The 14,082-nt window shown below is 31.1% G+C and overlaps 1 protein-coding gene across 2 annotated transcripts; it reads right to left on the bottom strand.

Annotated features, from left to right (window-relative positions):
* Positions 1-239: 239 nt before the first annotated feature.
* Positions 240-10,011, bottom strand: LOC106777998 (mediator of RNA polymerase II transcription subunit 34). Of its 2 annotated transcripts, none has more exons than XM_014665872.2 (20): positions 9,833-10,011; positions 9,421-9,641; positions 8,731-8,877; positions 8,402-8,614; positions 7,944-8,048; positions 7,728-7,832; positions 7,481-7,603; positions 6,166-6,254; positions 5,681-5,717; positions 5,555-5,588; positions 4,896-4,948; positions 4,511-4,588; positions 4,170-4,235; positions 3,519-3,585; positions 3,383-3,436; positions 3,102-3,209; positions 2,619-2,683; positions 1,699-1,777; positions 1,038-1,249; positions 240-674 (listed from the first exon to the last, which is right to left on the bottom strand). In XM_014665872.2, the coding sequence occupies exons 1-20, from the start codon at positions 9,894-9,896 to the stop codon at positions 495-497; spliced, it is 2,100 nt and encodes a 699-aa protein (XP_014521358.1). In that variant the 5' UTR covers positions 9,897-10,011; the 3' UTR covers positions 240-494. The 2 variants fall into 2 exon arrangements, 1 of the variants encoding a protein (XP_014521358.1); XR_002670119.1 differs by lacking the exon at positions 240-674 and adding an exon at positions 1,385-1,546 and having other exon boundaries at positions 1,133-1,249.
* Between the last annotated feature and the right edge of the window lie 4,071 nt (positions 10,012-14,082).

Below are 14,082 nucleotides of genomic sequence, written 5' to 3'. Positions count from 1 at the left end.
TATATCCCTGGTGCAAATACTAGCATAATATGATGTGTTAATATTAACGTTTTAGACACACATCATAATTATTCACAAATGGAAACACCCATTTGAAAATAAAATTTTAAATGCAACATTTGACAGAACATATCAAGATATTTAAAACTTGTTTAATTTGTATACATTAAATCACAAGGTAAACAAAATCGTTTCAGTACAGTCTTTCTTTTATTTAAAATGACATTAGAAAACAGATAGAGAAATAAAACCAGGGTTATGATTAATTAAATTACAGAGTACAAATTTTTCTGTTTAATATTGATCTACAGGATACGGTTTCTACTCTAATTTCGATTTTATCAACTGTTTTTAATGATAGGAAAAATCAAGACCCTTTGGCGCTTGTCATAAAGATTCCATTTCCTCATTTGGATGTGCCAGAAGCTCAGTTTGTAATTGAATAACTTCTTTCTATTCAACCGTCATAATTGTCAAGGGGACAGCACCAGTTATCAATCCTCATCTTCATTACTGTCAATAAGAACAATATTTTTCTTGGTTTTTGACCTCTTTGCTGCTCTTGCATCAGTTTCTTGTTTATCAGTCGGCTCGGAATCCGAATACTTTTTAATTTGCTTAAGTATTCTACTTCCGTACTTTTCTGTCTTCAATTTTCCAATTACCTTCTCCAACTGCACATACAAACAGAAATCATAACTCTGGTCTGGATAACATCAACTATTTCATATGGTGTGGATGAGCACTGATAGAATAATGGAATGGAGTGAAATCGAAGTGAATGAAATTGAGTTAGATTGTTAAAAATATAATGAAATGGAGAGGAACTTGATGTCATGCATACACTTTCCTGTTTCTTCTCTATGCTTCAGAGGGGTACAGGATGGAAGTATCAATTTTTTCCTTTCAATTACAAAAATATCTAAACGATGAAATAGTATATTTGTTTCATATTTTTCTATTATTACACCTTTTTTCTATTCCCCGTTTATTTTAATCCACTCAACACTACATATCCAAACATACTTAAAACTTGCCTGTTCCAGTGAATTTGGTTTTTGAGAACTTAATAAGCGGATTTGTTCCATGGATAAGACTGAGTGTGGGAGTATTCCTCCAGCAGAGGACAGCTCTTTTCTCAGCTCATCAAGCTTTAGCTCCAAACCAGAGGACCCAAGGCAGCGACGCTTCACTGATCTTACACCAGCATTCTGTTCAGTGTAAATCTCAAGTGTCACAGTTTTCTTCCCTGCACATAAAACAATGACAGTAGGGGCGGAGTTAAGTACATCTGGACACCGTGCAACAAATAGTGACAACAAATGAAACATGGAAAATCTGATATTTTCAACTCTATTGCGTAATAGAACCATGGGCAGCTTACATAATAACAAAATAGATTACATGTAGGTAATCAAAATGTGACGATGGCACTTGGCAAATCAAATTCAGACACACACCGGCACTTTGGATTAAGAATCAGAATTGTTCAGTGCTGCGATGCAAATTGGTGCAAGCTTGGCCATAAGTCAGAAAAATCAACCGACTTCGTTGAAAGAAACAGGCTATCATTAATGAATTTTCGGGTTGAAAAAAAGAAATAACATGGCACAGATGTAATAAAAGACTTTAATAGGATTTTCAGTGATATATTGGATTTATCATAGATTAGCATCTTTGATAGGAAATCATGAGTACCTTGTAGTATTTGCTTGGCCAATGGCCCCACGGCAATGTAGGCATTTGTGGCATAAGCTGTATGCTGAAATTCTTCTTTCTACATCAAGAAAAGGTTTGTGATAGTTAATGCAATCCAATATTAAATATTCTGATAGATCAAAATTAGAACTGACAGTTAATGCAATCCAATATTAAATTACTATGGACTATATCCCCTTAATTTTTCTTCACAGTTTTTTTTTCCTTTTTAAGTAATAGTTAGCATTATCATGATACTGTGATTGCGAAACTGGTTCCATGTCTGTAGATGTTAACAAAAAGCAGAAACTCTTTGTTCACTGAGGCAATTCTCAAGAATTTTTAATTGTCTTTGACTTGAATGGACTCATCCGGGTCACAGTTGAGTGTTTGAGGGCTGAGATAAATCCATGCTTCAAATGAATCGCACTTTATGTAAGGAACTAATTGAAATGAAGATTTCTCCAGCTGTTTAGCGCCAATCAAGGAAAAATATGAGCAGTTTCACTGCAGAACAGAAAGTTAAGACTGGTGCTTTTCAAATGTTGCAAAGAAAGTGGGATTGTTTTTGTCTCGTATAGACAATAAGTTTATCACCCACAACGACTTCCACAGCTCGGTTCTGTTGGTACCGTAACAGAACAACAAACTAACAAATGGACGATGACAACGATCAAACATTTTTCCGAAACAAAAGGACGTTGATATTAATAATACAGTTTAGCCTCAAAAGTAGATGAAAAGTTAAATCACAAAACTCAATCAGAGTCATTATATATGTTAATACTCTACAGTGTTTGCTCTTCCATTTGTACTCGTAAATGTAATGAGGTTTGTCTTGCCTTCTCTACGATATGCACAGCTAATTCTAAGAGCAAGAAATTTTTATAACTTTCAGTGATGAAGGAACAACGTATTACCAAAAACCGCCCCAATAAAAGGTGTAAGATGAGCTGCTCAATTTCCTCTCGCTTCAATTCAGAACCTGGACAGTTAATATCGCAGGATATGAGATTCATTTTTTGTGATATATTACATTGGAGAAACAGATTAAGATTGATACATGATAAATATTGCAATTTTCATGAATTATGAAAAGGAAAGGAGGAGAGTTATCTTTATTTTCAATGAAGTTTAGGAGAGCAGTTAACACATCCATCCAGCAACTTGGTTGTTGTGTTCTTATTTATTTATTTATTTATCGTGTCCCTACACACAACGATTTGGTTGACTTTTGAGCCATGGGTTACTCCTCCAACCTTACTTTTAAACCATGTTAAGTGGCAAGACAAGACCAGAGGAAAGGACTGATTAGGCCCAAAGGTCTTAGAAAGTAAGTACTTCATAGCAAATAATCTAGCCAGACAAATATAAAGTATAAAAAGAGTAGAAAACAAACCAACCTAGTTCCTTCTGTTTTATTTTCATTTTGTCAACTAATTGCAACATTGTTGACCTCTGATCATTTGCTTGCATATTTTGCAACAATGAAATCATCAGTTTTGCAAGATCTGTAAAGTATACCCATGTGTTGTGTAAATAAAATGGGAGGATGACAGTAGGAAAAAGTTGAGATAGCAAAAGGAAGAAAAAAAAAACAAAGGAAATCAATCAGTTTGATACAAAATATATGGTAAATGAAGTGTAGAAGGTAAAACTTGAACTAAAAGTCAGAGCAACGAACCAGAGACATCCACTTCTTTCACCTCTCTTGACAATGCACAGATGTCACACATCCCTGTAACATCGAGTATATATATAAAGCATGCAACATCAGGATAGAGAACAAAAGAAAAGTAAGTGACAAGAATGAAAGATACCATTGCACTCTTGAAGTGGCTCAGCAAAATGTCGGAAAAAGGCACTTCGTCGACATTGTCTTTTGGACTGCATTAAAGGGAATGAAAATTACAATTAGTGTTGCAAGTAAAGAGTTTTGGTAGATAAGGATGAAAAAAGAGGAAAACATAACCTTAAATAACATTCTTATGTATTGTGACACTAAACAAAATAAAAACCAAATAGTTCTATTTATACTAAATAACTCCGAATCCTGATTAATTAAAGAAACTCATAACTTCCCGAAGATAAAATCCCTAAGACAAGGCTCTTAAAGAAAACCCTAAAAATAGATAACACAATTACACACTACTTTTTTATTTGTAGATATTCTTTGAATTTAACTTCTAATAATTCAATGACTTGATGGTCATAATCATTTTCCATAATCAGACAAATGAAAAGGAGAAAGAAAGGCACTCAATCCAGCATACAGACAGGAGTAAAGCTGAACGTATATATCCACACTTTAACAACTTTGTTTCCTATATTCACACTTCAACAGATTGGCTAGGGAACCCCACCTAAACAAGAAGAGGAAGGAGAAAGAAATCAATATTCTAACTTTAAAACTTAAACAACTGAGAAGAGATCAACTACTTAATAAAACTTGATATTACAGAAGAAATTACCTGACAATATCGTACTATGTCATAGAGATTCTGCAGCCCCGAATTTTCATAGAAGACCATTGAACTCTGAAAAAAATTGGTATGATATTTGCTCACATAATCCAGCAATTTATATGCAACATATAGATTACTTCCAAACTTGAAATAGATTGATTACATGTTTATCTCATACTATATTCTTAAATGAAATTAGTGCAAAAATAGACCTCAAATATCCAATGCAAAATGTTTTAGCTCAAGATGTAAAGGTCTTATGCCCAGCATGCTCTAGTTTTTGCAGAAAAAGATAAATGGACAGAAATATGCACAAATTTATAGTCAAGAGTGTGGCAGAGTTTCACCTGCCGTGGAACATCACCAGGCCTAAAGTACAGTAGGCATTCCGAAGGAAGTCCATCTCGGCCAGCTCGTCCACTTTCCTGTAAAAAAAAAGTTACATGAAAACCATCTCTGGGTTTTCTTTCTCCTGTCTGCTTAATCATTTAGGATCAATAGTCCTTTGTATTAAAGCCCGTTGCAACCCCAATTCATCTTCAATAAATTGGTTTTTAGTAAAAGGCTTTGGAAGCACAGGCTTTATCGATGCTTCAAGCCCAAAAGACTTTTGCATTCAAAATTATGTTTAGATAAAAACCATTCCTAGGCCTTCACCTAACAAATTAAGCTTCTAGAGAAAATAGAAAGGTTATCTAACAGAAGAAAAACTAATTAGGATTAGGGCAAAACCTGGTAGTATGTTTCCATTGATTTACTCAAGCTATGATGGATGACAAACCTGACTACAAGAAAATGTATAGCGTTAGATGTTATCAGCTTCAATGAAAGTAAAGCAAATACAGTGTGCACATCCACTGGGGATGTCACTAGTAAAAATACTCATAAGCAAGCTTCTCAGTGCTACAAAATAAACTCCGTTATCCACCAATGCAAGCATCAGTTTGAAACAATCAAATCGTGTAAAGAATCTTGATAAAGATATCTCTAAGACTCCAGCAGAATTCTGATCCAAAGAGGCATTAATTAAAAATCGTCACATCAATAATGCCCCCTCAGAAAAAAAAAAAAAAAAAAACATTGATTTTCACTCTCATAAAAAGAAGCCTTGTCAACAATACGTCCAGTGCAAATAAATGAAATGCAAATGCACATAACAATGAAAACAAAAAACAACTAAGCCAGTATCAGTGTCCAAATCTGCATTAAAAGCTTCGAAAATATTACAATAGTATGATACTGAATCTGAGTCTATCCTGTTTTAATAGTGAACACGTGAAAATAAACAGCTGCGTTATGTTTTCATGAAGGAAACAATTGCAGTTGAAAAAAAATTTATTGATGGCATAAACACATCAATTATTCAGCTGAGAAATGTTTTGCATACTAACCATCTGGTTTGTTGATTCCCATACCAAAAGCTACCTGAAATGAATAAAAAATTCCAATGTAGTAAAGGCTAGAGGCAACAAAAGCATGTGTCAACCTCTCATAGAAATAGTCTTCATGATACATACTGTGCCAACTATGACCTGCAGCTTGTTATTGCTCCACCTGTGTGATAAAGTCTTCATTAACTAATTCATTTGCTAGTGCCATCATCATATCATTTACAGACTATTATGTATTCACAAATACGAATGATGTGCAAAAACCAGGGGTGGTCTCAAATTTTATGAGATATAATAAATAGAAGAGTCATATACTGTCTCTGAAACTCTTTCGTACTACTTAACAGACTGGCAATTGAAAACCTACACTCAAATTCAGCCAAGGTCGTCTAAAGTAAGTATTCATAAATCAGTGTACAAGACAGTACTACCAAGCCACAGACGATACTGAAATTGAGGCAACTGTATTCATTTGGTTCCTAAAACACTGGCATCTAAGATTTTAATATTCAGTGACATATTCAACACTAACACTTAAAAGAAAAGGAATTATCTTTGGAGAAAATTAGAATTAATATGTAAAAATTACAACATTCAGATGATTACTTTACCGCATATGAACTTTTTCCCGAGCATTTACATCCATATCTGCATGATAATAATCAGCTGAAATTCTTCTCTCCCTTAACTCCTTCGCAACCTAAAATAGTCTTGACAACAAAAGGGGTGAGTATATATTCTTACTCCCAAGGTGCAAATGACAAAGGGCACAAATATATTGACATTTGAAGAAAATAAAGCAGATGCTCTATCAGAATTCTAGATCATGCTGGAGATATTTTTGCATTGGAAGCAGAAGAAAGGATGCAGTGAAACAATTTTTTGGACACAAATTCTCCCAATTAAATGAAAGGCACACAGTTAGCAAGGTTAAGTTCCGAATATAGCTCTTGGTATTTCCATCTTGTGCTATATTTCCTTATATTTTTCATTTACTGGGGGGACTACTATACACCCTCAAAATAATTACAATTATCATAACAATTTCTGTAACTGATCCATAAAGATGCACATAAAATCCTCAGCAGTTTGTGAACAAATTCTTTCAACACCAGAATGTCCAAATAATCTGTTCAACACCTATAAGGAAAGCAAGAGAATATTGGAATGACCATTAATAATTACTCTAAATTGAAAAGCCATTTTTAATAACAAAAATTATATATTGATAATAAATATTGTCTGCCAATACAAATAATATTTTAGAATTTTATTAGTGCATATATATTCAATAATTGCAAGACCTATAACACAAATTAGAATTGAAATTATGAAAAAAAAATCATAATGGAAAAATAATAATAATATGATACTAATATAATAAAAAAAAAAGAGGAAATAAAATTAAAATAAACTATAAAATTAAGTCATCATAACTAAATATATTTACAAAACTTTGGAAAAAATTTTTAAAAAAAAATTACAGAAAAATGAAAAATGGTTAAAGATATATAGTCTCTATGTGTAGATAATTCTCACTTAGGCCCCTATGGTAAAAGCTTATTAATGCAGTCTCTATGTATAAACATTATAGATTTGTGAGAATACTTGTATTCTAGTATTCTATTATAAAAGAACGTTTTTATGTGGTCAAGTGAATTTACAGAAATTTCCTTCCATAAGGATATACAAGTGTTGTTTGATGTTTATCACCAAAATTCTAAGATTAATTATGCTGACATTACAAAAATGCCAAGGTACAACCCCAGAAAGAAGCTGAAAAGTGAAAACACGATGCCAACCCAAAGCAAATTATAAGGGTTAAGAGATACTATAAAATTGTGTGCATTGTGCTTCCTTGAGGGCAGTATTTGACATTCAAAATATGTATGCCTAATTGTTGAAGATAGCCCCAATCAAGCATACCTGTTCACATTCCTTCCTAGAGAAGCAATAAACAATCCCTGATTCATTACTTGGATAAGAATCTTGAATGAATTGTGCAATTTCATCAATGACTACCTTCCCAACTGATGACTTTTCCTTTACCTGCCGTTTAAAATATGAAAGTCCATTAAACTTCACATTCAAGTGAAGAGTTTTGTTAACTTGGTGAACGGGGAAAAGGGCACTCTATAAAAAGTTAAAAATCTGTAAACGGATACAAATATACCATATAAAACAAATTTGGCCTATTGACTGTGCTGACAAATTTGACACATCTAGGAATATGCAACATCTCTGTCAGATCGTTTTGGACCCTCTGAGTAGCAGTTGCCTGACAAATAAAATGCCATTGATAAAAATCAAAATTAAGTATGAAAGCAAAACCAAGTCTATATTTTCACTTCTAATACATAACACAAATTTAGGATAAATAAAAACTTACAGTCAAAGCAACCATAGGAACATTAGGAAACTGTGTCTTGAGAATACCAAGGCTCTTGTAGTCAGGTCGAAAGTCGTGGCCCCACTGACTACAGCAATGTGCTTCCTGCAATGCAAACCAACCAGAAATTTTATTGGCTTACAAACCAATGCAGCATTGTTATATCTCAGTCATGAAAAGTTTTATCAGGGCCTTCTAAACCTCAAAACAAATACAAAAGATGAGTGACTAACAATCAAAATTCCAGATAACTGTCTTGGTCGTTGATAATCACAATTTCACAATCTACAATGAATCGATGCCCAGTTGCATTTAGTCAAAACAGGCTAATAAACCAGCAAATGAAGCAATACACACACACACACAAGTCAAAAACCACATAAATTCGTAAACAAGATGAATTTAACAAACATAATTCAAAACAAACAAGCATATATAGCATCTCACTATGAACTCACATCAATTGAAATTAGAGAGAGACGACGGGCATGATGGCATTTTTCAAGTTTTGACATAAACCTCTTGCTTTTTGATATCTTTTCTGGGGTGACGTACAATACTTTGAGGTCCCCCTCTCCCTTCTCCAAAGCCTTGTATATGAACTTCTCATCTCCCTTATTTGTTGAAGTCAACATATACGCAGGAATTCCCAGTGCAGTCAAACCCATTACCTGAAGCAATCGCCCCACCCAGGGGAATAAAAGAGGAAGAAAACAACCTTTTAACTTTAAAAAAAAAAAATCATTGACCAAAAATTCGTTCAGGATTTTAACATAATGAAATGCACCTGATCTTGAATTAAGGAAAGCAAAGGACTGACAACTAGAGCAATTCCTTCACGAAGAACAGCAGGAAGCTGGTAGCAGAGACTCTTGCCACCACCTGCAGCCATAATAACCAGAACGTCTCTTCCACTCATAATGGCATTAATTATCTGTCATCGACACTACTACCGGTTAACAAAAGTCTACCCAAAAGCCATAATCCTTATGTATGTATACAAAAGAAAAATATCCACGACTAATACTTTGATTGTTTGATTGTTAATATGATAGCACGGGAAAACAAAAGGAACACACTGCCCAACTTATAGAAAGCAAACAGTGTCTAAAAATTGAGAGCAACATTAATCAAAACACTTTAAAATAAGAGTTAAACACTTTTAAAGAGAAAAGGTATTTAAGAGTTAAACTCCCAATAACTTTCTTAATCGAATTACAGAGCATTACACTGTACATCGCGTGTATAGGAACATTGCTCAAAAAAAAAAAATAGGGAGTCGTGTGCAATCTCAAGAAACCACGGGAGTGTGAGTGTATTATACAATAAAGGAAATGGAGAATGTACAATCTCGATACTCAACTTCAGTTCAGTTCAGAACAAAACAGTGAAAAGGTGTCTTCAAAGGAACCAGAATAGGACATTTGTTTTTTTACCCCTTTCGATTTTTTTTTTTAAATGTTTCATTCTTAGTTACCTCTCTTTGATTTGCACGGTAAGATGAAATGCCAAAAACATTCAACCTAACATCATCTGCTTCGGAATCCCATTCAAATGTCCCACTCCAATCTTCCACGGCGCTTGAAGCCCCATTACTGGCCTCGTTTCCAGATTCCTTACACGCCTCTAGAATAGCACTCAGCTCCGATTTTCTCTCGTACAGATTCTCTTGTCTCTCAATCAACGCCCTTATTTGTTCTGCAAAGAGAAATCATACTATTTTTAAAATAAAAACGATACCAAATTCGCCTGCACCATTTGGTGAACATGATCATCAGGATGAAGCGCAACCGTTTTGTTTGCATTATCGTGACAAGTATGGCGACAAATTTAGGCGAGTAGTTCGTGGCATTAATATCGTGATATTAAAAGGATTGGGGAAGAAGCACCTTGAACATCTTGAATCTCGACCTCGATGTTGAGAAGCTCCTCTAGAATCTCGTTGCTCTCCATCACGGAACAGTTTCAGTGTGAGGGAGTAACGCAAGACAACCCTAAAAGCGACCGTCTACACCAACGGCCTCGTTTGAACTCTGATAGTTACGTTACTTTGCAGTGCAAAATTCGCCTAGTATGTGCTGCAATGCAACACTCAAAATTATTATTATTATTTTATGAAACAAAGTATGTTTTCAGATATTTACTTTTAGGTTTAATTATTGATTTAGGGTATGTTCACTTGGTGATAGGAGGTGATTAGAGAAGAGTGATTTAGTGGATTTAAAAATAATATTTTTTGTTGTTTATTTGAGTAAATTTGAAGGTAAGGAAAATAAATTTTAAAATAAATTTTTTTAATTTGTCATAAAAACTAAATCCTACCCCAATTCTCACAAACTTTATTTCAAAATTCACTCTCTTTTACCTCCAAATTCACTCAAATAAACAATAAAAAAAATTATCTTCAAATCTACTCAATCACTTTTTCCCGGTCACCTCCGATCACCCTCAAGTGAACACACCCTAATTTGTTTTTTCCTTCCAAAATTTCAAGTTATCATCTGATTTTTTTTGTGTCAATATAATGTTGAATTATGAAAAAATAACATAATTTGATATTTTATATTATACAAACAGAGTTAAATTCAGTGTTAAGTATTAATATATTATTTTAAAAAATATATATTTTTAAAAAATTCACAATTCGTTTTAAAATTATGTCAGGTAATATTGTTAGATTTTCAATTTAGTTTTCACGTTTGTTTATTTATTTTTATTTAGTTATCAAAATAGAATAATGTTGTCTTTTCTAAAATTATTTAACGAAAAAATTATTTTTTTATTTTTTTATGCTAATATTTTTATTAAATATTTTTAGACTGGTTTTACCAAATTAAAACTAATAAAAATTGAAAAGGATCCCACTTATTTGTGTTTCATTTCATAAATTTAATTATACACAAACCACAACAAAATAATAAGAAACATATCATCACAAAGGGGAAGCATTCCTTGATGGTTTAGGAAAGTTTTCATAAGTTTTACCATTAATATGTTTTCATAAGCGAGTATTAAGTGGGGCCCACACCAAATTTATTCGAAACTCGAGACATGGTAGCCCCAACACAAAACGATACATATTAACCATTAAACAGAGGTTCATGTTAATTAATAATATAATGGAAACAATATTACTTAAATGTTATTTTATGCATTTTCAAAACTTAATATAAAAGATAACATAAATTATCTTTTATTAATTTTCTTAATATTTCGTACACATCAATAAAACTATAATTAAATATTTAGGACCACAAACTAAAAAATAAAACAAAATAGAAAATATTGATATTTTTCTTTAGGTCTTACAATTTTAAAGTTATATTAAAAATATTTTCAAAAATATTTAATAAAAAGTAATATAGATTTATAAAAAAAATCTCTAAATTTGAAAGAACGTAACATTTTTCCATTTTAACAAAAATTATGATTAAATTGAATAAAAAATAAATAAAACTAAATCAAGAGGGGCATTATCAATATAATTTAGGAGATATGAATAAAAATGACAATAGGGATTAGTCTTATGATTAATTGACTGAAATAATTCATTATCCTGTATAATAGATAATATAGGTTGAAGTTGTAATTCAGTTCATCTATTTATTGTAGACGTAATTGTTGTATTATTGGAGTTATTGTGACATGTTGGTTGAAATTTGATTACTCCCATTATTTGATTACTCCCATTGTGTTTAGAATAAACTTTCTTGATTGCTTCATGATTTGGGTGTTCATGGATAATCATGTAACTTTTAATATGTTTCTTTTGTAGGATGATCTTTATAAAAAAAAACAATACAACAACCTTTTATTAGATGAGTTAGGACAAAAATAAAAACCTTGTTTATATCGAACAACAACAAAAATTATCGATTTACTTATTTTTTAACAATCATGGTTGAAGTTTTTATTGTATAATGTGGTACCCAAATGTTAAATGACACAAAAATAAGCTTCTTGCAACTACCATTTTGATTTTGAGCTAAACAAGTAATATCTCTTAATTTGAAAAATTCATAATACATTTTGATTTTGAGATAAAATATTTGGAAAATGTTTCCAAACTTCATATGTATCATCATTTATCATCTCCAATTTATTTAAAGGGTTAAATGTGTTTTTAGTCCCTATTTCAATTTTGGTTTTAGTCTCTCTTTACAATTTAGTCCTTCAACTTTAGAAAACTTTGGTTTTAGTCATTTTTACCAATTTTTTTTAACTGTATTTGCTGTTTCAAACGCGTTTCTTAGTTAACATTGAAGCAAAAATGTGTCATAAAGTTGAAGGACTAAATTGTACTATAGTTTGAAAAAGGAACTAAAACCAAAATCGTCCCAAAGTATAGGGACTAAAAACATATTTAACCCTTATTTAAAAGACGTATCTCTCTTTTCTTGAAGTTTAAACTTCCTCTTCTTAAGAAATGCACAATTTTCAAATTTATTCACACTTAATCTCCCGGGTAATGATTTTCTTTCTCCTTTTATTGGCTAACTTGACATATTATGCTATCACTTTTTTTTTTTCCTTTTCCTTTTTTTTGTCAGTGCTATGTAAGTCATTTTCAATATTTGGCCGTAGTTCTTTCGTTGCACACTATAGTTTCATTAGTGAGATGAAGTACTAAATTAAGAAGAGATAAAAGATTAATTCATAAAACAATATCAAAGGTGAGTAATAAGTTGTTGAGTGCATGATTCTACTATGAGCATTTTTCACACAATAAATTAAGATTTTTTATACTTAAAACACAATAAATAAGTTAAGATAAAATTATCTCAATAACTTTGATATAATCATCAATTCAGATAAATCAAATAATGGATAAAATAAAATTAATAAATCGTTTCTCAAATGATTTTTCATAAATAACTAATAACTCAACATATTTGCTATGTACTTATTAATACTTCGTGTAATATTATTATTGGCTCGAAGAATATGTTAACATAAAGCAATCATCATCAATTTTATTTTTATGGAAATATATTAAACGAGTCAATTTAGAAAACTTTTCTACAACAACAAAAATATAATAATGTTTATCCACTGAGGCAACCAAACACAAAAATATTATAGTAAATCAATATAAAAAATGGAGAGAGAAAAGTATACAGTATAAGTTATATATTTAGGTTGTATCTTTTGTGAAAATATATTTAAAGAAGAATATGATAAGATGAATTTGGATAAATTTGAAATGTTTTTTTAAAGGATTTTAAAGTGAAAATAAGTAAATTTTAGATAAAGTTTGTGAATGTGAGTGATTTTACTGATGTAATAAAAATATATAAAATTATTATTTTGTCTCAATAATTAAAATTAACATATTATTATTATTATTAAAACCTTCAAAACATTAACACAAATAATGGATTTCAAGGAGGAAGAATCGATTTCTGCAGCCCACAACCGATTCCCCAACATGTTCCAAAACTCCAACCAAACACTTATCTCTTCAAACAAAATTCGCACTTTTCCATCTCCTCAAACAATAAATAAATAGAAGAGAACATAGCATTAGACTTAGTCCAATTATATAATTCACTTTTCACAAAATTATTAAACATATCATTTTAATTGTAACCAAAATAAATGCTTGGTTAATACATAACATTTTTGAAGTTTCGAAATGTTTTATTTGTTTGTTTCTTTGATAAATAGTTTTACCAAGTCAAGAGTCCTTTATGAACTTAACACATTTTTCTTCTAAAAAGAAAATCATATTGCAAATTTTTATGTCTCCCAGTGCTCATGAAACATCGAAACAAAATTAATATACAATATATACAGCACTTTCCCTAAATTAAATTTTAAATGATTTATTTCTAACCAAGAAGAAAAAGATATCAAATTCTAAAGCATTCGTAAAATAAATGATTATTTGGATATCAAACGTTTACTTAAAATAGTTTCTAATCACGTGCTCTATTGTTATATTATTTTTATTTGGGTAAGTTGTTCTATAAAGTGTTTTGGTGTTAAAATTAGTATGGATTCAATCAATTAAATCATCGATATTTTAATAAATGAGTAGCAAAAAATGTAATAATCATATATTTAATTTATATTCATAATTTTTTTTATAAATTTTTAATTAAAATTTATTTAATCACAATTCAATTTCATTTAAATC

The sequence above is a fragment of the Vigna radiata genome, chromosome 11 (genome assembly GCF_000741045.1).
Source record: "Vigna radiata var. radiata cultivar VC1973A chromosome 11, Vradiata_ver6, whole genome shotgun sequence".
In the NCBI taxonomy this organism is placed as follows: domain Eukaryota; kingdom Viridiplantae; phylum Streptophyta; class Magnoliopsida; order Fabales; family Fabaceae; genus Vigna; species Vigna radiata.
Note: the sequence above shows the minus strand (reverse complement) of the source record. Positions and strands in the feature narration are given on the sequence as shown.